General features: G+C 41.0%; 1 protein-coding gene across 1 annotated transcript; it reads left to right on the forward strand.

The window, feature by feature from the left end:
- Nucleotides 1–442: 442 nt before the first annotated feature.
- Nucleotides 443–9364, forward strand: LOC124115978 (toll-like receptor 3). The gene is made up of 2 exons (XM_048388840.1): nt 443–598; nt 6667–9364. Exons 1-2 carry the CDS (start codon nt 580–582, stop codon nt 9192–9194), a joined length of 2547 nt encoding a protein of 848 aa, XP_048244797.1. The 5' UTR covers nt 443–579; the 3' UTR covers nt 9195–9364.
- Nucleotides 9365–23227: the final 13863 nt, after the last annotated feature.

Genomic DNA, 23227 nt, shown 5'->3' on the forward strand with positions numbered 1-23227 from the left:
TCAGCTGCTGGCGATCTATAGCCCTTTTTTTATATTGTACCGTTATTTATAGTGATATCTTTTTATAGTTGTATGCTAGTTTTAAATATTGATATATGATATTCTGGTAATTTAACTGTCCATCGATGACAGGTTTTTATTTAGTTAAAATATATGTATCAAAAATGTATAATTTCTCGTCACGATAAGGCTGAAATATTGCCGATGTGACGTAAAGCATTATCTCACTCACTGACTAAACATGGATACCCCCCCCCCCCCCCCCGACACAGTATACTGACTATACGAGCCGACCAGTCCTTGTTTTACTCCCTTAATGCCGAGCGCCACGTAGGGTAACAACAAGCCATTTAAATGTCGTTTGGTATGATGTGTCCATATATCGAATCACACTTTCCTGTTTGCATACTCCGGTGTTCGTCACATCCCTAAGCAACAGAGCGGAGAGACGCGACGTTTGCGGGTCAGCCTATTCGGGTGTCATCCACCCTGATATAAACTATCACTGTCGGATCCCAGACACAACTTAGCGCAGCTGTCAGAGGTAACACAACAGAGAAGCTCAACGATGAGTCAATCATGAATCTGGAATTAACAGGTAGGTGGCAGTAGAGTTGATAGTCTCGTGAATGCTGTTTGTTTTTTTTGTTAATTTTTTCGTTTAACGCCGCATTCAGCAATATTCCAGCTATATGACGGCGGTCTGTAAATAATCGAGTCTGGACCACACAATCCAGTTATTGACAATATGAGCATCGATGACATGCATCAATCAAGTCAGCGAGCCTGACAACCCGATCTCGTAAGTCACCTCTTACGACAAGCATAGACGCCTGTTATGATAAGCATGGGTTGCTGAAGACCTATTCTCTACCCGGATCTTGACGAGTCTCTCGTGAATGTATGCCGGGTGAATTGTATCTGTTCATGTCAAATGTTTTGAATATATAGCACCCCAAGTACAAGGGTTACAATATTGTTAAACACATTGTACAAATGACACAATAGCATATTTGATATAATTTAAGTTTACTGTTTTAATCTCTGTCAAGTGTTGAGCGAGTATGGTATTACGCAGCTTTTAGCATTTCTGGTGTCCCCCGCCGTGATATAGCTGGAATATTTTTTCTCACTTACTCATAACACAATATTGTTAACTGTTTCAGCAAGAGAAGTAACAATTCCCTAACATAACTCATTTTGTATTATTTCAAAGCAGTGTTCGAACAATGTAAGTTTCGCTAAATGTGACTGAGTATTGTTTTACGCCGCTTTTAGCAATATTCTATCAACATCACAGCGGTGGACACTGGAAATGATCTTCAAACAGTGTACCCAAATTGGGAATCGATCCCGGATATTTGGTATGACTAGCGAACGCTTTAAGCACTAGGCTAGATATCCACTGCTACCGAAATCCCTCGTGAAGATGCCATTGTAGCGGAGCTGCCTAGATAAATGCTCGTGATGTCAGTCTCTAGATTTTCTGGTCTAAACTCGATTATTTACAGAGCCCCGTGATATAGCTGGATTATTGAGTGTGACGTTAAACCAAAAAAGAATATTAAGGATAAGTCTGAGGGAATTTCTGATATATGTTCAAGTATGATTCATTACTAATGTTTTCTACGGAAGCGTAGTAGGGCCACGGTGAAAATTTGTTTTTGTCTAAGTATCCCCAACGTAGGACTTATTATCTCCTACGTAGGACTTAGTATAGACTAGAATTACTATCTCCTACGTAGGACTTAGTATGGACTAGAATAACTATTTTCTACGTAGGACTTAGTACCTCCTACGTAGGACTTACTATCTCTTACGGAGGAATTAGTATGGCCTAGAATCACTATCTCCTACATAGGACTTACTATGTCCTACGTAGGAGATAGTTAGTCCTACGTAGGAGATACTAAGTCCTATGTAGGAGATAATAAGTCCTACGTAGGAGGTTCTTAGACAAAAACAAATCTTCACTGTGGCCCTACTCCACTTCCGTAGTTTTCAGAAAATAAATATAGTTTTAGTTCATTCTGGTTCTTTTGCTACATCAATATAGATTAATCGGACATGAATTCATGTTTGCCGTATCAAAAACATGAGTGAAGAAATATATTTATCATATAATGGGTAGGTTTCTCGGCAGGATAAAGCCAACGGATAAAAACGATATCCGTTGGGGTCATATGCGGATAGAGATGCAAATATCAAAGGTCAAGTAGGACTACTTTCACTGTTTATAAACAAACATGGCGTTGCCCTTGTCATTCGGCGATCGAGTCAGAATTACCCATCGGGAATCTGGATAAACTACAGGGATAATTGCTATCATAATCAAAAGAACAGTCCAATATACTGAAAATCAGTGTCTATCTGTGACGTAGCTAAGGCATTTTATAAGTTTTGGCAACTTTGGAGATATAAATTTCGAAATAATTTTGCGAGGGCACGAGGCCTAGCCAAGCGGGATCAGTAGCCATATCTGTGCTTGTACTAGACCTCGGCTTGAAAGCTTCTCCACAAATCAAAATAGTTGGATTTTGTTTCGTTTTGTCGCTGTGTGTACATCTGACTACATTTCTTAACGTTATGACAGGACAGACCGACTGTCAACAACGTCTGACGGTGGCCGTGACGTCTCAAAGACTAGGGTTAGAGTAGCTTCCCTTTGACAAAGGGCAGTTACTCTAGCGGATCCCGGACGGACCGATGGGTTGCCACGAAATTAAAAACAACTGTTGTTTTGCGTATATGTTGTTTTGCCACAGTATAAGGAACAGATTTCAGTTGGAACTATATTGGCTACTGTCATTGTCCGACTGACACATCACTTACCCTGTGACGTAATAAATATTAATGCGCGCATTCCAGGAAAACTCGCAATGTTTCGGTAATGTTTGTGAGAGAGGGAAAGCGATTTTAAAGCTCAGAATTAAAGAATGGCATTATATGATGAAGAGGTTATCACGCTTGTGTGTTTAGGGATGGTAAATATCCTGTATTAGGAATAAACACTATGTATTTAGCGCGCCAAGGCTCGCTAAATACAATGTTTATTCCTAATGCAGGATATTTACCATCCCCAAACACACTCGCGTGATAACCTCTATCTATGAAGTAGCTAGTAGTACCAATATGTAAATATGGGAAAGTTATAGGAAACACACTGCCATTAAGCTTCCTGGTTGATCCTCTCTGTAATTACACTCTTTGTGGCGCAACGCTGATTCCACTTCCTCATTGCAGTGTTTCTTCTCTTTTCCCCTTGGTGAGTCATTGTCAGAATAGGAACCTAGCGACCTGTCCTACGAGGTGACTTAATGTATAAAGTGCGGCGTTAATAAAAACAACAACCAGACAACCTTACAATCCACGTATTGCAAGTGTCAAGGTCCCCGCACAGTCAAATTCCCATAAAAGAGAAACATCTCGAGACACCTCACATTTACATACTTAAGCTTCATGATGGTGTCAGGTTTCCTCTCCAAAAATAATTGTCCTGTCACTGAGCGTGTGAGGGAATGTTGTAGCAGGTCAATTACTCCAATGAGTGTGAGTGAGTGAGTTAGGATTTAACGCCACACAATAACCCCATCTGTACCATGACGGTATAGTCTGGACCTGGCAAACCAGTGATGATTTGGTTGGTTGGTTTGTTGTTTAACGCCGCACTCAGCAATGTTCCAGCTATATGACGGCGGTCTGTAAGTAATTGAGTCTGAACCAGACAATCCAGTGATTGATATCATGAGCATCGATCCACGCAATTGGGATCGATGACATGCATCAACCAAGTCAGCGAGCCTGACCACCCGATCCTGTTAGTCACCTTTTACGACAAGCATAGTCAGCTTTTACGACAAGCATGGGTTGCTGAAGACCTATTCTACCCTGGAATCTTCCAGTGACTGAAAGTACGAGCAACAATTCACGTCATCGTCCAAGTCCCTTCGACTGGTCACCTGAACATATTTAGACAGAATCACAGGATAATGAGGACTCGTGACCATTCCTTGGAATCCCCAGGTGGTGTAGAGATAACTTGAACAATATTTGTTAACTGCATATATGTTATTTAAATGCATCAACTTGAAGATCACTGCTTCCTATCGTTCACAAATTCCTCAATACATGAGGAGATTTCCTTGTCTTAAATCAACTGTTCATGTTTCGTGGGAGTCCGAGGTATAACAGATTCCTGGTTGTGTTGTTGGAGCCGACTAAAAGGGGATTGGGTGGTCTGCTGTGGGATTTGATTGACTGTGTAGCTTCGTAAAAGACGGTGTCGGGCGATGTTCATGCTATGAACCACTGGTTTGCCTGGTCCAAGCGTCATGGTTTACATGCCGCCTCGTAATTCTGCCCTCTTTGCTCTTTGTAAGAGGCGACTATGTGGATCATGTTGTCGGGATCAGTATATGATGTCATCCTATCATAATATCAATCTCTAGTTTGTCTGGTTCAGATTTAATTTAAAGGTTAATGCCATATAGCAGGAATTTTCAGATTCAGTGAGTGAGGGAGTATGGTTTTAAGCCGCTTTTAGCAATATTCCAGCATAATCACGGCGGGGGACACCAGAAATGGGCTTCACACAATGTACCCATGTCGGGAATCGAACCCGGGTCTTCGGCGTGACAAGCGAACGTTTGAACCACTAGGCTACCCGACCGCCCCTCTTATTCAGTGATTGACACCATGAGCATCGATCCTTCCATACCTAACCTACATATTGATACAGACCCGTGGAGATCCGGGATAGAATAAGTCTTCAGCAACCCATGCTTGCTGTAAAAGGCAACTATGCTTGTCGTAAGAGGCGACTTGGTTGCTACATGTCATCGTTTCTCAATTGCTTGGATCGGTGCTCATGATGTCAGTCACTGGATTGTCTGGTCCAGACTCGATTATTTAGAGGCCGACGTCGCATAGTTGGAATATTGCTGAGTGCGGCGATAAACAACAAACAAACACGCCCACGCGCCCATTTCGCACAACTCTTTGTGGAAGTTGATCATTGCCGATCGACGGTATCTTGACGTATTGCGTGGGACACAATATTACAGTGAAATCAAAATCATCAGGCAGATACGTGAATCTTATCTCTTTATATTCAACATTGAATGGTGATCCTTATAAATCAACAAAAATTAAAATAAAAGATACCAAGAAACTTGCACGTGGCATGTTGCGTCATCGTCTACCATTTCCGGGAGCATACAAGGTCATACGGATTAAATAATAATTATATAGTCAAAGTCACATTGTTATTTCATTTTAGTGGTGTTTACTGGATACTATGTAGTAATTTGTGTTTATTCTGGATGTTACTATTCAAAACCATTGGAACTATTAAAAGTATACTGTAATTGTTTTGCAACGAAAGAGTATCAGGATCCGGGGTAGAATAGGTCTTCAGCAACCCATACATGCCGTAAAAGTCGACTTTGATTGTCGTAAGAGGCGACTAACAGGATCGGGTGGTCAGGCTCGCTGACTTGATTGATGCATGTCATCGTATCCCAATTGCGTGGATCGATGTTCATGATGTCAATAACTGGATTGTCTGATCCAGACTCGATTATTTACAGACCACCGTCATATAGCTGGAATATTGCTGAGTGCGGAATTAAACACTGAAAACTGAAACTGAAACTGAAAAAGTATCAGCAAACTACCCCTGTCTGTGACATCACATACGTTGTCCTTGCATTTTCTGAAATATTGATGTCAGATTTCACGATCTGCATTTTCTTTTCTCTCTCATCATATTAAACTGAAATTGAAGTTGTTTGTTTGTTGTTTATTGGCGTACACGGCAATATTCCAGCTTTAGCATCATCAACTTTCGCCAAGACATATATATGCAGGCAATGTAAATTTTGTTGATGTTAAAAGATCAATAAATTATGCTGGGGACGGGCGAAGCGCGCCATGTTTGGTTTTCGTACGTCAGCTAGAATCACAACATGGGATTTGTATTTTGGTATATCGTAAATATTCAACAAAAACTTAGGATTGGTAAATATTCATAAGTCATTTATTGTTTCCTGCAAATTTAATAACATGACAAGTCTGATTAACCCGATTGTTCTTCTTTCTGAAAATTCGAATCTTCGAAAATTACGTTTATATTCTGTTTAACGTGTGGAGAAGACATTTACTGAAATTGGGCATTAATTACCATCGCGTTGTTTTTTGCCATAACAATTGACTTTATATTTTGTTAAAATTGACATATTGGAGATATGTTTACTGAACTTAATTTGCAGAAATTTAACGATTTAAAAAGGTTCCTTATGCATACCACCTTCAGTAATGTTATTCAGTTAAGTTCAAGAAAATTTACAAATTTCATGTTCACTTTGGTCTTCAGCTTGGCATGATATTTGAAAACACCGGGGATATTTTTATACAGTGATGTGTAGTTTTCTATCAGGAATAAATGTGGAAAATATTTCTTCAATTGTACCTTGTTTAATGAAGCTGCGACTGTTTGAAACCGTCCACCCTCTTTACAGTGCTTTATGCTAAAACAATTCATCAGGCTAAAGGTTGAACAAAATAACTGAAATCGTAGGAATGCAAAGCTCCGCTTATATCATCCGATATCAACTGGTTGCTAATAATATATTATTATATTTATGCATATTACAATTATATTGACAGGGATGATGCCAGTCAAGTTTTGCTGTTTGGTTTGGATTGTAATTCCGAATCTGATGACATTACAGTGTTCCCCACAGCAACATTCCGACCTTCAGAAATGCAACATTTCCCATGCAGCCAATGAAACAACAGTGGACTGCTCAAGGTGTGGTTTCAGCAGAGTCCCTCGAGGTTTTCCCAGAAACACAACCGAACTTAACCTAGGTAACAACAACTTATCAAGCCTCCGGAACGGATCACTGCCATACCTTCCCTCATTACATACGCTGCTTGTGAATGATAACAACATAGAGTTTCTGGAGGAAGGTGCTCTGCAAAACCTGCCTGCCCTTCAACGACTTAACTTAGATGGGAATAAATTTAACTTTACCTATTCCTCTCTTCCTCTTGGGACATTTCAAAACCTGACATCTCTGACAACACTTCGTGTGGGCAGAATGAAGATGCAGTTTTCATCATTGACATATCCTGACGCTACATTTGCTGATCTTCACTATCTCGAGTCACTGGTTATTGATGGGGCTGGAGAACCCGTGTTTGGACCTGGCTTTGCACAAATGAAGAGGCTGAAGAGTCTCACTTTTGGATCACCTGTCCTTATAAGACGTTTAGGGAATAGCTCCTTTGTGAATTTCAGGGAAGCACCTATAAGCAACCTAACATTGTCATTGTGTAGAAATCTAATATTTCTGGATGACAATGTCTTCTCTCCTTTTTTTGAACTTAGATTCTTGCTTGCCAGAGACACCACACCCTTTGGATTATATCCGTCTTTATTAAGCCTAAAAGGACTAAGTGGAAGGAATATGACCGAAATAGACTTTTCACATGTACACAGATATGATGTTACTGTCAAAGATGTACTAAACAATCAAACACTCATGCTCACGTCTGAAATGACCCGTTACCTTGTAACCATATGTGTTGAGCGACTGATTCTTAGAGATAATAACATAATTGTGATTGAGAGTAGTGCGCTATTACAGGAACCATTTCAAAGCTGTCTAAGATATATTGACCTCAGACGAAATGCTGTAAATGGTGAGCCCAAGTGGCTGTTTCTTCTTCCTGAATTCTATAACCTTGTTGTTCTGGATGTGTCAAAGCAGCTAAATCAATTGTATCTTGGTGATGGACAGGATACAAATTCCAAAGACTTGCTTGGGAAATCATGGGGAAACATGACATTCTATCTTCCTCCGTTATTGGAGAAACTTTTATTGAGTGGGTCAGGCGCACATGATAGAGTTTTTAAGGCGACTAACATATTTTTTCATGGAGGTGAACACTTGACATATTTGGATCTTTCTTATTCTGCCTTGATAATGATTTCATGGCGTATTTATGGTGTAGAGCATGTAAAATATCTTGATTTTACAGGGAATTTCTTTCAAAATATACCGTTGACATTTTTTCAATCATTCCCAAACGTCATGATACTGTATCTAAACAATGTTCACTTTGATACTGATTTAATGTCTAACATGCGATCCCAGACACTGTTTAGTCCGCTGAGAAACGTCCGTTCATTAGATATATCCTTTAACTCTTTATACAAAATGTATACACATATATTCGGGGATCTTAAAACCTTAAAATATTTGAACTTAAGCCGTAATGTGTTTGAAGATGTCCCTATTGAATTGTCTGGAATGTTAAACATCACTCATATTGATCTTTCATTTAATTCCATCGGTGTTCTGAGCACAAATACAAGAACAATGTTAGATGAAAGGGTATTTGATTCGCAGCAGTTTTCACTTGACCTTCATGGAAACATCCTGTCCTGTGGATGTGGAGCCCTGGACTTTCTGACGTGGATAATTGACACAGATGTCCAGTTTCGACGCTTTGACTCGTACAGCTGCCTCAACACGGAGGGCCAGCTCATTAAACTTTCAAACATTACTAGTTCATTTGGGAGACACTGGAGATATTGCTACGCTAGATTTTGGCTTGCCTTTTCGGTTTGTCTGATGTGTGTTCTGATATCTAGTCTTGTCATTTGTCATGTGATACTGAAAAATAGTATTTCGTTAAAATACTGGATGTTGAGATTAATAGGGTTTGATTATTGTGTTCAACGCCGACAAGATTATCTGTATGACATATTCATTTACTATTCTCAACATGATGATTATGAGTGGGTGTGTACCACTTTTCTACAGAAGATGGAGGTTGAGAGAGGTCTACGACTATGTATTCCAGACAGAGACTTCGAAGTGGGCGTTTGCGCAGCTGAGGAAATTATTAACTGTATTCACAACAGCTGGAAGACTGTCCTCTATGTGACCGAGACTTTCCTTCAGGACGAGTTGTGTTCCTTTACACTGTCATCTGGGATCTATGCATGCAACAATAACATGCCTAAGAGACTAACGCTTCTATATTCGGACGCCATCTTACGTCACCCGCTCCCTCCTCTACTCACTCAGCTCCTGGATGGAGATGGTGTGTTTGTTCTGGAGGACTTGGAGGAAAACAACGCCTGGCAACGACTCTTTGAACATGTTTTGAGATGGATCTGAACGTACGTCCTGGATGTGACGGGTTTTTGTCCACCTTGATGTCAGAATAAATTGTAAAGTTTTGATTATTTTGTGAAAAGTCTCTCCCATTTTGAGTGCCATCCCTGCTATTTCAAAAATATTTTTGATGAGATCGAGGTTTTTAAAAAATAATAAATGTAATATTAGCTAATAAAATAATATATATACAATATACATAATAAAATACACATTTATAACTGTATGCTACTGTTTTCCTTGATCCATAGGGCAGTTATCACTAACTGTTGTTACCATAGACATAGCAACATCTCTGTGTTCAAAGTTTCAGGAAACTTAAAAAGTGAAAAGCAAATATCATTTAAAGTTTACTGAGAGAACAATATATGAAATGCTGGACTTCCTCATATAAATTTATATACTCTTAAAAAAGCGCAATACGGATATTGTTGGCCATAAAAGCAAACTTAGCGGACCAAGAGTCGCAAAATGAAGAGGTTCAATGTGATATAGTGTCAGTGACAAATTTCCCGGATCAACATGATCACAACAAAAACAAGTAAACCATTAGTCGCGTACGATTCGGAAAAACGCACCCAGTGCATTAACAAAAAGGCAATGGAGCTGCAGCATCACCATAAACGGTATTAAAGTGGAGGGTTTTTGATTGCCTGGTATCTGCGTCAATCGAACAGTGACAGTTCAACAACATGCCAAGTTTAACAGAAGTGCAATGAAACAACCTCATAGGCCGCTTGCAGGCTGGGGATGTTGATCAGCTGTAGCCAGGGGTTTTAATGTAGCGCCCAGCACCATCACAAGGCTATGGGATCGGTTTCAACAGCATGGGTGAACACATGATTGGCAAAGGTCGGGACGACCAAGAGTAACCACCCCTTGACCTACGTGAAAGAACGACCACAGCCAGACCTTATGGAACAGTTTAAGAGCAGCAGGTCTACGAGTTTGACACATAATATTGAGTCGACATCATCGTCAACAATGACTTCATTGGTGTCGTAAACACAGGGTATGCCCTCAACTGCGATGGAGACATGTCTGGGTAAGCGACGAATCAAGATTTCTCCTCCGTCTAGGGGAAGGAAGAGCACGGGTCTACAGACGTCGGGAGAACATTACGCCGGAAACAGTGTACAGGAAGTAGACAGGTTTGGTGAAGTTAGCATTATGATGTAGGCCGCTATCTCTCATCATGGCAGGACAGGGGACAGGTTTGGTCCATATCGAAGGCAGTCTTACGGCTCAACGATACGTCAACGAAATTCTTCTACCACACGTCCTCCCAATTGCAGCCAAAGGCAACGGTGTATTCGAGCAAGACAACGCACGATCACCTACAGCACGGATCCCAAGAGCCTGTCTCAACAACAACAACAACATTGATGTTCTCCCCTGGCCCTCCAGATCCCCGGATTTGAACCCGGAGGAGCACCTTTGGGATGAATTGGATAGAGGTCTACGCCGACGTCAACCACAACCCCAGACGTTGCAGCAGTTGGCTTTTGTGATGCAGGCTGAGTGGGTTACCATTCCCCAGGATGTGATTCGTCTCTTCCATGGGCAGGAGATGAAGCCCATTTCTGGTGTCCCCCGCCGTGACATTGCTGGAATATTGCTAAAAGCAGCGTAAACCCATACACACTCACTAACTCATTCATGGCCTCAGTAAAGCTTTCAAAACCGCACAGAGGGCACTGGAAAAGAGAGAGTACTACTACCCCATGACAGTGCTGTCTGCACACGTATACGCCATGCATTATCTCCGCTTCTCTTGCAGACAGACAGTAATTCAATATGTGAGTGAGTATGGTTTTACGCCGCTTTTAGAAACATTCCAGTAATATCACGGCAGGGGACACCAAACATTGGCTTTACACATTGTACCCATGTGGGGAATCGAATCCAGGTCTTCGGCGTGACGTGACGACCGAAGGGGGACACAAAACATTGGCTTTACACATTGTACCCATGTGGGGAATCGAATCCAGGTCTTCGGCGTGACGTGACGACCGAGCGCGTTAACCACTAGGCTACCCCACCGCCCCTTATTCAGTATGTGAGGTCACATGGCCCATAGTAGTTAAAAAGTAAATGAAAATCAACGTGATCTTGAACATAACATAATATATATTAACCTGAGTTGATTTTCATGAACCTGTTAAAACAGAAATGTACCATCGGCCACATGGCATCATATACTGTTTTCTCCAAGACAACCTTTTTTGAAGGTTTTGTTCTGTTTTGAACTTTCCACCTATACGAATTTGCCCGATTATTTTAATACATTTGACAGACTAAAAACAGCCATTGTCATCAGGCTGTTGTAGTCGATACAACTGCCGCCAACAAGACCTGACATGAAAAGTGGTTGCTTATATTAATTGGTGAGGGAGAGTGTATGGTTTCACGTTGCTTTGAACTGATAAGTATCTCTTAGATAAGCATGCAAACTTTCATCCATGGAACTTCAGTAGTTTCTGTGAAATCTTGTCCCCATTTCACGCAGAATGCACTAAGTTTAAAAAAGCATTGCGCAAGGGCCATAACTGTGAAACAATAATTGACGGGGCCAATTTTCGAACTTAGTCAAGACAAGTATCTAGTAGATAGGCATGCAAACGTTCATTCAATTAACTTCACTCGTTCCTGAGGAAATGCAGTATGCTCTAAATTGAAAAGCACGAAGCAGGGACAATAACTCTTCATACGACACCAACTTTCGAACTCATTCGAGATCATGACCAGTAACACCAGTGTGTAAAATGTCATTTCTCTGAATTAAACAGTTTTTCAGAAATGTCCCCTGTGAGAAGTCGAAGGTCGGACGGATGGACGAACACCGTTCGTATATCGAATAATAATAAACAAGATCAGATCATTCCCAAACGCCTTCACCTGCTCACAGGAAACCTAGAGGTATGTTCTATTCTCTGAATTCATCCTTGAATTCATTTTGAGTGTTTCTTACCTTGGGAATATTGAAAATCGAGCAACATTTTATACATCTTCCATAATTAGTACATACCAATATTTTTACATACTGCTGGTACAGTTTGCGCATCTTTCTGGGGTGTAATTAAGTTCAACAGCATCATATTAATTCCAGTTTTCTGATCTAGGTAGATAGTACTGTTAACAGTCTCTCTCAGTGCTCTAGGAATATTCCCAATAACTTTTTTAAAGACAAAGAGAGTCCCTCTAACATTTTCTTCCTCTTCGAAAGACATAAAGCTTTTAGAGTTGCAGCGATCCTTTACTGTATACACACCCTTATTGAACCAGTTATGAATGATAAGTTGTGAGTTATTGAACTAATGGTTAAACCATAGTGGTTAAAGCGCTGATGTTTTTTCACTGTTATGTTACCTGTGTTTAGTAAGATATATTTTTCTCCATTTGGTTCATTGATGTTCCTTTTCAGTCTTAACAGTCTATGAAATATTGAAAGAGTATTCATCGAAGTTCTACCAGTCGCGGTACCGTCTAAGAACATCTTAGCGTAGTCCGCATATTGCCCGAGTTTATGGTCTTTGTTATTAAGCACTATTCCTTTAATACCACCATAAGGTCTTCAGCCCTAGAGTGAGTGAGTGAGTATGGTTTAACGCCGCTTTTAGCAATATTCCAGCATAATCACGGCGGGGGACACCAGAAATGGGCTTCACACAATGTACCCATGTCGGGAATCGAACCCGGGTCTTCGGTGTGACAAGCGAACGCTTGAACCACTAGGCTACTCGACCGCCCCTTCAGCCCTAGAATTAAGTATAACCTCCGAAAGATGACCATTTTGCGTTACACATGAGGAGGCATTGTCAGTGTGTCATGTGTCTTATTTTTGACTAATATGTAATACAAGATCCCGTTAGTCGCCTCTTACGACAAGCATAGTCGCCTTTTACGGCAAGCATGGGTTGCTGAAGACCTATTCTACCCCGGATCTTCACGGGACCCTCTATATGTGCCCACCCGGTCCCTTATTGTTCTATCTCCGTGGAATTCCAGGTAAGAATATAGGCCCCCAACAACCAACGCTAGTCATAAGAGGCAACTGACCCGGTGGTCAGGCTGGGTGATTCAGTTGACAGCTTGGCATCGGATCCTAATTGCGTGGATCGGTCCTAGGGAAGTCAATGACAGGATTGTCTTGTCCAGGCACGATTATTCGAAGGCCGTCATACATCTCGAAACATTGCTGAGTGTGGCGTTAAGATATTAATAAAAAATCCAAGTTAAGGTGAAAGTCAGGCTAATTAGAAACAATTTTTGAAAATGACACTGCATAGAAATGTATCATGGTTCAGCTGGTTTTGAAGTGAAAAAAACGCTTATGCCCGATTACACATGTTTAATGGCGATGCAGCATATCGTAAAGAGGACACTGGAAAAAGGAGAGTACTCCTGCAACGCTAACATGAAGCACCCGTGAATTCCTATGGCTGGGATGGCTGTAAATGACATGCATTTTCTCCCTGCCTCTTGAGTCGCGTACCAATGTGATTTGAAGTTGTGATTAGTTGCAAGTTGCTGTTTAGTCAGCAAATCAAGGCTCCAGCTGTAATTAACCGGATCATCTTTTTCAAATATGACAGGCCAATAATTGGTAAAATGTGAATAGCCATTGATATGAGGGTGTCATGATGATATAGTTGCTAGAACTTCTGTATGTGTTAACATCAGTATGTGTTCAGGAGTCACTATCAATTGATGATCCAGGTGTTCGAGGAAAAGAGAGCGTCTTCCGTCACAAACACATGCAAAGGCAAGTCAATTGTTCACCTGTTCACAGGGAACATACGGAACAGGTCAAAATATGGGATTGCTTTTGAGTAAAATGTTTTCATTGATGCGTCAAATTTCAAAATGCCCTTCATAAAACCATAAACATTTTGAAAGCTTTGCAAAACGAATGTTTCTATAACGTTATTTTTTACTTATACTCCTCACAAAAAGTTAAGCATCAAATCTATTATGTGTCAGTCCATGTTCATATATTCCAATACCTAAAAACTGACTAAAGCAATACAAAGAAAGAGCACAAACACAGTCGTGCAAAATGTGCTGCACTGAAAGATGAAAATCTTTAAATTTGAGTTAAAGTCATTTTGAAACAATGATCCAATATTCAGTAACGTGTATGCCCACCATTGGCTTGAATGCAAGCTTCTACACGTCTTGGCATTGACCAGATAAGCCTATCAAGTGTCTGTTGTGGAATGTTCTGCCATTCTCTCCTTAAGGCCTGTTCAAGTTGATCCAGATTGTGAGGACGAACATGAAGACCATAAACACGCCTTCCAAGAATGTCCTATGCATGTTCAATGGGATTAAGATCCGGAGACCTTGCAGGCATGATGTTGTTGGTCTGAAGAAGATCAGTGACAACTCTTGCTCGATGTGGACGAGCATTATCATCCATAAAGATGAAGTTAGGACCAGCTTGTTGTGCCAGGGGAATGATCACAGGTGTGACAATCTGGTCCCTGTACCGTACTCCAGTCATGGTACCACGTCTGTTGACCAGAAGATCAGTTCTGTGTCCAACCCTGATGCAAGCCCAGATCATCAATCTTCCACCTCCGTACTGGTCGTGTTCAGCAATTGTACAGTTGGCGTATCGTTCATTACGGTTTCTCCACACACGTGCCCTACCATCGTTGAAGTCAAGGCAGAATCTTGACTCGTCTGTGAAGAGAACGTTACGCCAGCGATTGACCCTCCAGTTACGGCGTTGATTGGCCCAAGCAAGTCTCTGTTGTCGATGGTGTGCAGGCAGTGGGATACGTCGTACTGGTCGTCTGGACCTCAGATCCTGAGCGTCTGTTTCTTACTGTCTGTGTTGAGACTGTTTCCTGCAACTCTCTGAAGGTCATTCTGGAGAGATCTGTCCGTAGTAAACCTGTTTCTCCGGGCTAGGGTGGCTAAATACCGGTCCTCACGAGGAGTTGTCACCCTTGGACGACCTGTGCGTGGTCTCTCTGTCATCAGTCCAGTTTTATGGTATCGAGTTATCGCTCTTGAGATGACACTGCGGTGAACATTAAAATAATTGGCAACAACAGTTTGGGTGAGACCCCCTGTACCATTCCAACAATCTGAGCAACCTCAGTTTGCGTTAAGTGACGCCTAGCCATGTCGAAAGTGTTAATGTCGACAAATTGCCCTTGCTGGCAGTTTTTAAGCAATCAGGGTGCATGGGTGAAGTGTGTAAAACATGCATGTCGTGCATTTTGCATGTGTGTTTTGAGGGTGGTTGTGTTCAGGCGATGTTATCAGTGTTATCAGGAAAATCTACATGGAAAAGACTTTAAGTCGAGTATTCTTAGGTAATTCTCCTGCCTGGATTTGTTCTCAATGGATGGCATTCAACACTGATGAGAATGTTGCACGGAAAATAATACTTGTTGCTTAACTTTTTTTGAGGAGTATATAATCAACAAGATCTTTGGACTTGTACACAGCAGACAAAATGGAAGATATGGCATATCAATTTCAAGTTCATACTTATCGGTAAATGTGCGACAGGGTCACTGTATGTTCTGGTCCATCACTTGCTGGTCTGGTTTGTTTGCTGGTTGCCGTATCAGGGCAGGAGTACTGCTATTTGTGTGATTGTGATGCAAATTGTGTGAGTGGCGGGTACTATCGGTATGGCGGGACATGCTTACCTTTTTTCGCAAATACCTAGTTCAGTGACCAGTTCAGTGAGTTATTATTATCTGTATAAGATAGTATTAAACACGAAACCTAAATATATAAATAAACTAAGAATTATAAACCCCTCTGTACAGTAATGGAAATTAAATGTATGTCTGTTTGCTTGATGTATGTTGGTAAGTGCAGGTGTATGAGTGTTGTATGTCTGATATCAGTGGCTGCTGTACGATATATTTTTATACATTATTTTACCATAGGATTTCACTTTTATATAGTATTCTACATATGTATTTCCTTATTATGCAGAATTGTCAGTGGCAAGGTTCACCATGCAATCATTGTTACCGGTATTACCAGTACAGGTTTCACATATCTGGTATGTAATGTTATCTTAGATATTGTATAAGTATTCTATCTTTCATGATTTGTAATTCTTACCAAAGTTACATACAGTATGTTCGTTATCACTTTATGATAAGATTGAGATATTTTGTATCTGTGTATTGATGCATTGATGTATTGTACGGTACGTCTGATGTATTGTGTAAAGTAAAGTAAGTTCTATTTTATTTAAAGAAAGTGATATCTCTGTTTTGTAAATTTAAAGAGTAACTATAACAGATTGTATATATTAATAAGATTCCATGTTATATTTGCTTCTGTTGTACTTTCATTGTTTCAGGCTGAATTAAGTAAGTACGTACATTCGTACCTACCAATAAAATAAATGCCATCAGCCTAACCCCCCACAGCCGTTTGTGATTATTTGGTCAGTAGATCACCTACTCTACTATCGGCCAACACAACCATGGTTACAATTACTTCCTTGTTAGAATGGGTTGGCCATCACAAGATAGTGACACACATGTATTTCACCGAAAATAGTTGTTTATCATGACGTAAACGCCAAAGGTGAAACAATAAGTGAGTATCGTTTTACGCCGCTTCTAGCAATATTCGCGCAATATTATATTTTGCGCAGGGGATACCAAAAATGGGCTTCAAATATTGTACCCGTGTGGGGAACGAGCCCGAGTCTTCGGCGTGACGAGCTAACACATTAACCACTTGGCTACCCCACCGCCCCTTTTGACAAAAGCTTCCTGTTCGTGAAAATTTTACAAAAGAGAATTTTATGTTAACGTTAAACTTGTACAATTCATGTAACTCAATACAATGTTTGTAATGAATACTCTTATAATACAGTTTGAGACTGATGCAGGGGAAAGCATCACAGTTCTGAAGAGCAGCTGAACTGGATAGTGTGGCTATGCAAATTTGTATTACACCTGTCTGTAGAAAAAAACACTGTCGATCGATGGAATGAATATACATTTTTAAAATGTTGCTAACAGGAAGTAAAACAGTCATCCGCAGCTAAGCTTATAAACTTAAATAGCTGGGCTGAACCAGACTTGGTGTAGATTGGGGTGAGGTGGTGTGTATATTCATGCTTGGTCAGGTGAAACAGGGCGCTATTGGGAAAATATCTTTTTACGAGTTTCGGATTTTGAACGCGAAATTGACGAGTATAAGGGACACAAAATGACGTCCATAAGTTTTCCAAGAGACCGTGTTCTTGAAATGACATAAACAGTGACGGACTACTTCGATATTACTAGGGGAACCTGCGAATTCCCTAGCACAAATGAATACAGATAGAAGCGCTGTTTCTGATCATTTAGACCCTTAAATCTTAACTCAGGGGTTTAAGCATACATTGATAGACGTCAAAGTGTTTAACTGCATGATCGTTCACAAATATACTCGCTACGACCCATCCTAGTGAACAAAGCGACAAAATCCACATCTGTGCCTTGACCGACAGTGACAGTCTACAGCAATCTATGAATTTACCTGAGTATCTATGTTCCTGCAGCAAGTTTAGCAGACATACGCTCATGTCACCCCTCTTTTTGAGTAACTATTTTATCCCGAGATACGGCTGTCAGTGTAAACATGAAGTCACACTTGATACTATATACATTTGTGTAAATAGAGGTTTGTCACACGAGTATGTTTGGGGATGGTAAATATCCTGTACTGGTAATACATACTGTTTATTCCTGATACATTCCGTGATAACCTATTCATCATATAATGTTAGTCTTCACTTCCGTGCTCGAAAATTCTCTTCCCATCTCTTACAAACATTACCTAAACCATGCAGGTTTTCCTGGATTGTGCGCATTAATATATATTACGTCAGAAGGTAAGTGATGTGTCAGTCGGAGAGTGACAACAGTCAATGTAGTTCCAATTGAATACTGTTTCTTTTACAGTGGCGTAATACGTCCACGTTATCATTTAAAAAAGCTACATTGTCGGGATTGGGGATCGGGTGGTCGGGCTCCCTGACTAGGTTGATGCATGTCATCGTATTCCAACTGCGTAGATCGATGCTTATGATGTCAATCACTGGATTGTCTGGTCCAGACTCGATTATTTACAGACAGCCGTCAAAATGCTGGAATATTGCTGAGTGTGGCGACAAGCACAGTTACCTTTTACGGCAAGCATGGGTTCCTGACAAATTCTACCCCGGACCTTCACGGGTCTTTGCTTCATTGGGTTGCTTTATTAGATTGGCTGGATAGGCAGCTGCTGCGAATGGAAACAATTTTACATCAGGGGTAATGGCATACATGGCCAACAATAGGACAAAGCCAAACGTTTGACATGACGTGCGCCCCGATCTTGTACCCATAGTGCCCCTTGCACTGCTTGCCTCTAGCCAATGAGAGCTTGACTTTCTCAAATACCCCCGTCACTGCACGCGCCACGTGCCCCTTTGAATATAGTCTTGCAAAACAAAAAAGGCCACAGAATAAAAAATGTTGTGAAGTGAAGTGAGCTGAGGTGAGGTGAGGTGGAATGAAAACGACATATCTTTGTGGGGTGAGGAAGTGCATACGGTGTTCGTCACATCCCTAATCAACAGAGCAGAGAGACGTGACGTTTGCGGGTCAGCCTATTCGGGTGTAATCTACCCTGATATAAACTCTCACTGTCGGATCCCAGACACAACTAAGCGCAGCTGTCAGAGGTAACACAACAGAGAAGCTCAACGATGAGTCAATCATGAATGTGGAATTAACAGGTAGGTGGCAGTGTAGCTGATAGTCTCGTGAATGCTGGGTTGTGTTTTTTTTAACGCTGCAGTCATCACTACTCAAGCTATATGACGGCGGTCTGTAAATAATTGAGTCTTAACCAGACAATCCAGTTATTGGCATCATGAGCTTTTTTCAAAGATGACAAGCATCAATCAAGTCAGTGAGCCTGACAACCCGATCCCGTTAGTCACCTCTTACGGCAGGCATAGTCGCGTGTTACGGTAACCATGGGTTGCTGAAGACCTATTCTACCCTGGAATCTTCCAGTGACTGAAAGTACGAGCAACAATTCACCTCATCGTCCAAGTCCCCTCGACTGGTCACCTGAACATATTAAGACAGAATCACAGGATAATGGGTACTCGTGACCATTCCTATTCTCTACCCGGATCTTGATGAATCTCTCGTGAATGCATGCCGGGTGAATTTTATCTGTTTATGCCAAATGTTTTGAATATATAGCATCCCAAGTAGAAGGGTTACAATATTGTGATACACATTGTACAATGACACAACAGCATATTTGATATAGTCTAATGTTAGTGTTTTAATCTCTGTCAAGTGTTGAGTGAGTATGGTATTACGCAGCTTTTAGAATTTCTGGTGTCCCTCATCGTGATATTTCTCACTTACTCATAACACATTACTGTTAACTCAGTGATATTTCAGCAAGAGAAGTAACAGTTCCCTAACCTAACTCATTTTGTATTATTTCAAAGCAGTGTTCGAAAAATGTTAGTTTCGCTAAATGTGAGTGAGTGAGTATTGTTTTACGCCACTTTTAGCAATATTCCAGCAACATCACAGCAGTGGCGCTGGAAATGATCTTCACACAGTGTACCTTAATTGGGAATCGATCCCGGATCTTCGGTCTGACAAGCGAAAGCTTAAAGCACTAGGCTAGATACCCGCTGCCACCGAAATCCCTCGTGAAAATTCCGTAGTAGGGGAGCTGCCTAGATAAATGCTCGTGATGTCAGTCTCTGGATTGTCTGGTCCAGACTCGATTATTTACAGACCGCCGCGATATCGTTGTATTATTGAGTGTGACGTTAAACTAAAATAGAAATATTAAGGTTAAAATCCGGGGGAATTTCTGATATTTGTTGAAGCATGATTTATTCACGAATGTTTTCAGATAATAAATATAGTTTTAGTTCATTCTGGTTCTTTTACTACATAAAAACAAATTAATCGGACATGGATTCATGTTTGCTGTATCAAAAACAAGAGTAAAGAAATATATCTGAAACACACTGTGCCATTAAGCTTCCTGGTTGATCCTCTCTGTAATTACACTGTTTGTCGCGCAACGCTGATTCCACTTCCTCATTGCAGCGTTTCTTCTCTTTATCCCGTGGTGATTCATTGTCAGAATAGGACCCTAGCGACCTGTCGTACGAGGTGAACTAATAGATGAAGTGCGGCGTTAATAAAAACAACAACCAAACAACCTTACAATCCACGTATTGCAAGTGTCAAGGTCCCCGCACAGTCAAATTCCCATAAAAGAGAAACATCTCGAGACACCTCAAATTTACATACTTAAGCTTCATGATGGTGTCAGGTTTCCTCTCCAAAAATAATTGTCCTGTCACTGAGCGTGTGAGGGAATGTTGTAGCAGGTCAATTACTCCAATGAGTGTGAGTGAGTGAGTTAGGATTTAACGCCACACAATAACCCCATCTGTACCATGACGGTATAGTCTGGACCTGGCAAACCAGTGATGATTTGGTTGGTTGGTTTGTTGTTTAACGCCGCACTCAGCAATGTTCCAGCTATATGACGGCGGTCTGTAAGTAATTGAGTCTGAACCAGACAATCCAGTGATTGATATCATGAGCATCGATCCACGCAATTGGGATCGATGACATGCATCAACCAAGTCAGCGAGCCTGACCACCCGATCCTGTTAGTCACCTTTTACGACAAGCATAGTCAGCTTTTACGACAAGCATGGGTTGCTGAAGACCTATTCTACCCTGGAATCTTCCAGTGACTGAAAGTACGAGCAACAATTCACGTCATCATCCAAGTCCCTTCGACTGGTCACCTGAACATATTTAGACAGAATCACAGGATAATGAGGACTCGTGACCATTCCTTGGAATCCCCAGGTGGTGTAGAGATAACTTGAACAATATTTGTTAACTGCATATATGTTATTTAAATGCATCAACTTGAAGATCACTGCTTCCTATCGTTCACAAATTCCTCAATACATGAGGAGATTTCCTTGTCTTAAATCAACTGTTCATGTTTCGTGGGAGTCCGAGGTATAACAGATTCCTGGTTGTGTTTTAGGAGCCGACTAAAAGGGGATTGGGTGGTCTGCTGTGGGACTTGATTGACTGTGTAGCTTCGTAAAAGACGGTGTCGGGCGATGTTCATGCTATGAACCACTGGTTTGCCTGGTCCAAGCGTCATGGTTTACATGCCGCCTCGTAATTCTGCCTCCTTTGCTCTTTGTAAGAGGCGACTATGTGGATCATGTTGTCGGGATCAGTATATGATGTCATCCTATCATAATATCAATCTCTAGTTTGTCTGGTTCAGATTTAATTTAAAGGTTAACGTCATATAGCAGGAATTTTCTGATTCAGTGAGTGAGGGAGTATGGTTTTAAGCCGCTTTTAGCAATATTCCAGCATTATCACGGCGGGGGACACCAGACATGGGCTTCACACAATGTACCCATGTCGGGAATCGAACCCGGGTCTTCGGCGTGACAAGCGAACGCTTGAACCACTAGGCTACCCGACCGCCCCTCTGATTCAGTGATTGACACCATGAGCATCGATCCTTCCATACCTAACCTACATATTGATACAGACCCGTGGAGATCGGGATAGAATAAGTCTTCAGCAACCCATGCTTCCTGTAAAAGGCAACTATGCTTGTCGTAAGAGGCGACTTGGTTGCTACATGTCATCGTTTCTCAATTGCTTGGATCGGTGCTCATGATGTCAGTCACTGGATTGTCTGGTCCAGACTCGATTATTTAGAGGCCGACGTCACATAGTTGGAATATTGCTGAGTGCGGCGATAAACAACAAACAAACACGACCACGCGCCCATTTCGCACAACTCTTTGTGGAAGTTGATCATTGCCGATCGACGGTATCTTGACGTATTGCGTGGGACACAATATTACAGTGAAAGCAAAATCATCAGGCAGATACGTGAATCTTATCTCTTTATATTCAACACTGAATGGTGATCCTTATAAATCAACAAAAATTAAAATAAAAGATACCAAGAAACTTGCACGTGGCATGTTGCGTCATCGTCTACCGTTTCCGGGAGCATACAAGGTCAGACGGATTAAATAATAATTATATCGTCAAAGTCACATTGTTATTTCATTTTAGTGGTGTTTACTGGATACTATGTAGTGATTTGTGTTTATTCTGGATGAGACTATTCAAAACCATTGGAACTATTAAAAGTATACTGTAATTGTTTTGCAACGAAAGAGTATCAGGACCAGTGAAGATCCGGGGTAGAATAGGTCTTCAGTAACCCATACATGCCGTAAAAGTCGACTTTGATTGTCGTAAGGGGCGACTTACAGGATCGAGTTGTCAGGCTCGCTGACTTGATTGATGCATGTCATCGTATCCCAATTGCGTGGATCGATGTTCATGATGTCAATAACTGGATTGTCTGGTCCAGACTCGATTATTTACAGACCACCGTCATATAGCTGGAATATTGCTGAGTGCGGAATTAAACACTGAAAACTGAAACTGAAACTGAAAAAGTATCAGCAAACTACCCCTGTCTGTGACATCACATCCGATGTCCTTGCATTTTCTGAAATATTGATGTCAGATTTCACGATCTGCATTTTCTTTTCTCTCTCATCATATTAAACTGAAATTGAAGTTGTTTGTCTGTTGTTTATTGGCGTACACGGCAATATTCCAGCTTTAGCATCATCAACTTTCACCAAGACATATATATGCAGGCAATGTAAATTTTGTTGATGTTAAAAGATCAATAAATTATGCTGGGGACGGGCGAAGCGCGCCATGTTTGGTTTTCGTACGTCAGCTAGAATCACAACACGGGATTTGTATTTTGGTATATCGTAAATATTCAACAAAAGCTTAGGATTGGTAAATATTCATAAGTCATTTATTGTTTCCTGCAAATTCAATAACATGACAAGTAGGATTAACCCGATTGTTCTTCTTTCTGTAACTGACGTGATGACTTCGAAAATTATGTTTATATTCTGTTTAACGTGTGGAGAA

The sequence above is a fragment of the Haliotis rufescens genome, unplaced genomic scaffold (genome assembly GCF_023055435.1).
Source record: "Haliotis rufescens isolate VD_foot unplaced genomic scaffold, xgHalRufe1.0.p SCAF_8, whole genome shotgun sequence".
Taxonomy (NCBI): domain Eukaryota; kingdom Metazoa; phylum Mollusca; class Gastropoda; order Lepetellida; family Haliotidae; genus Haliotis; species Haliotis rufescens.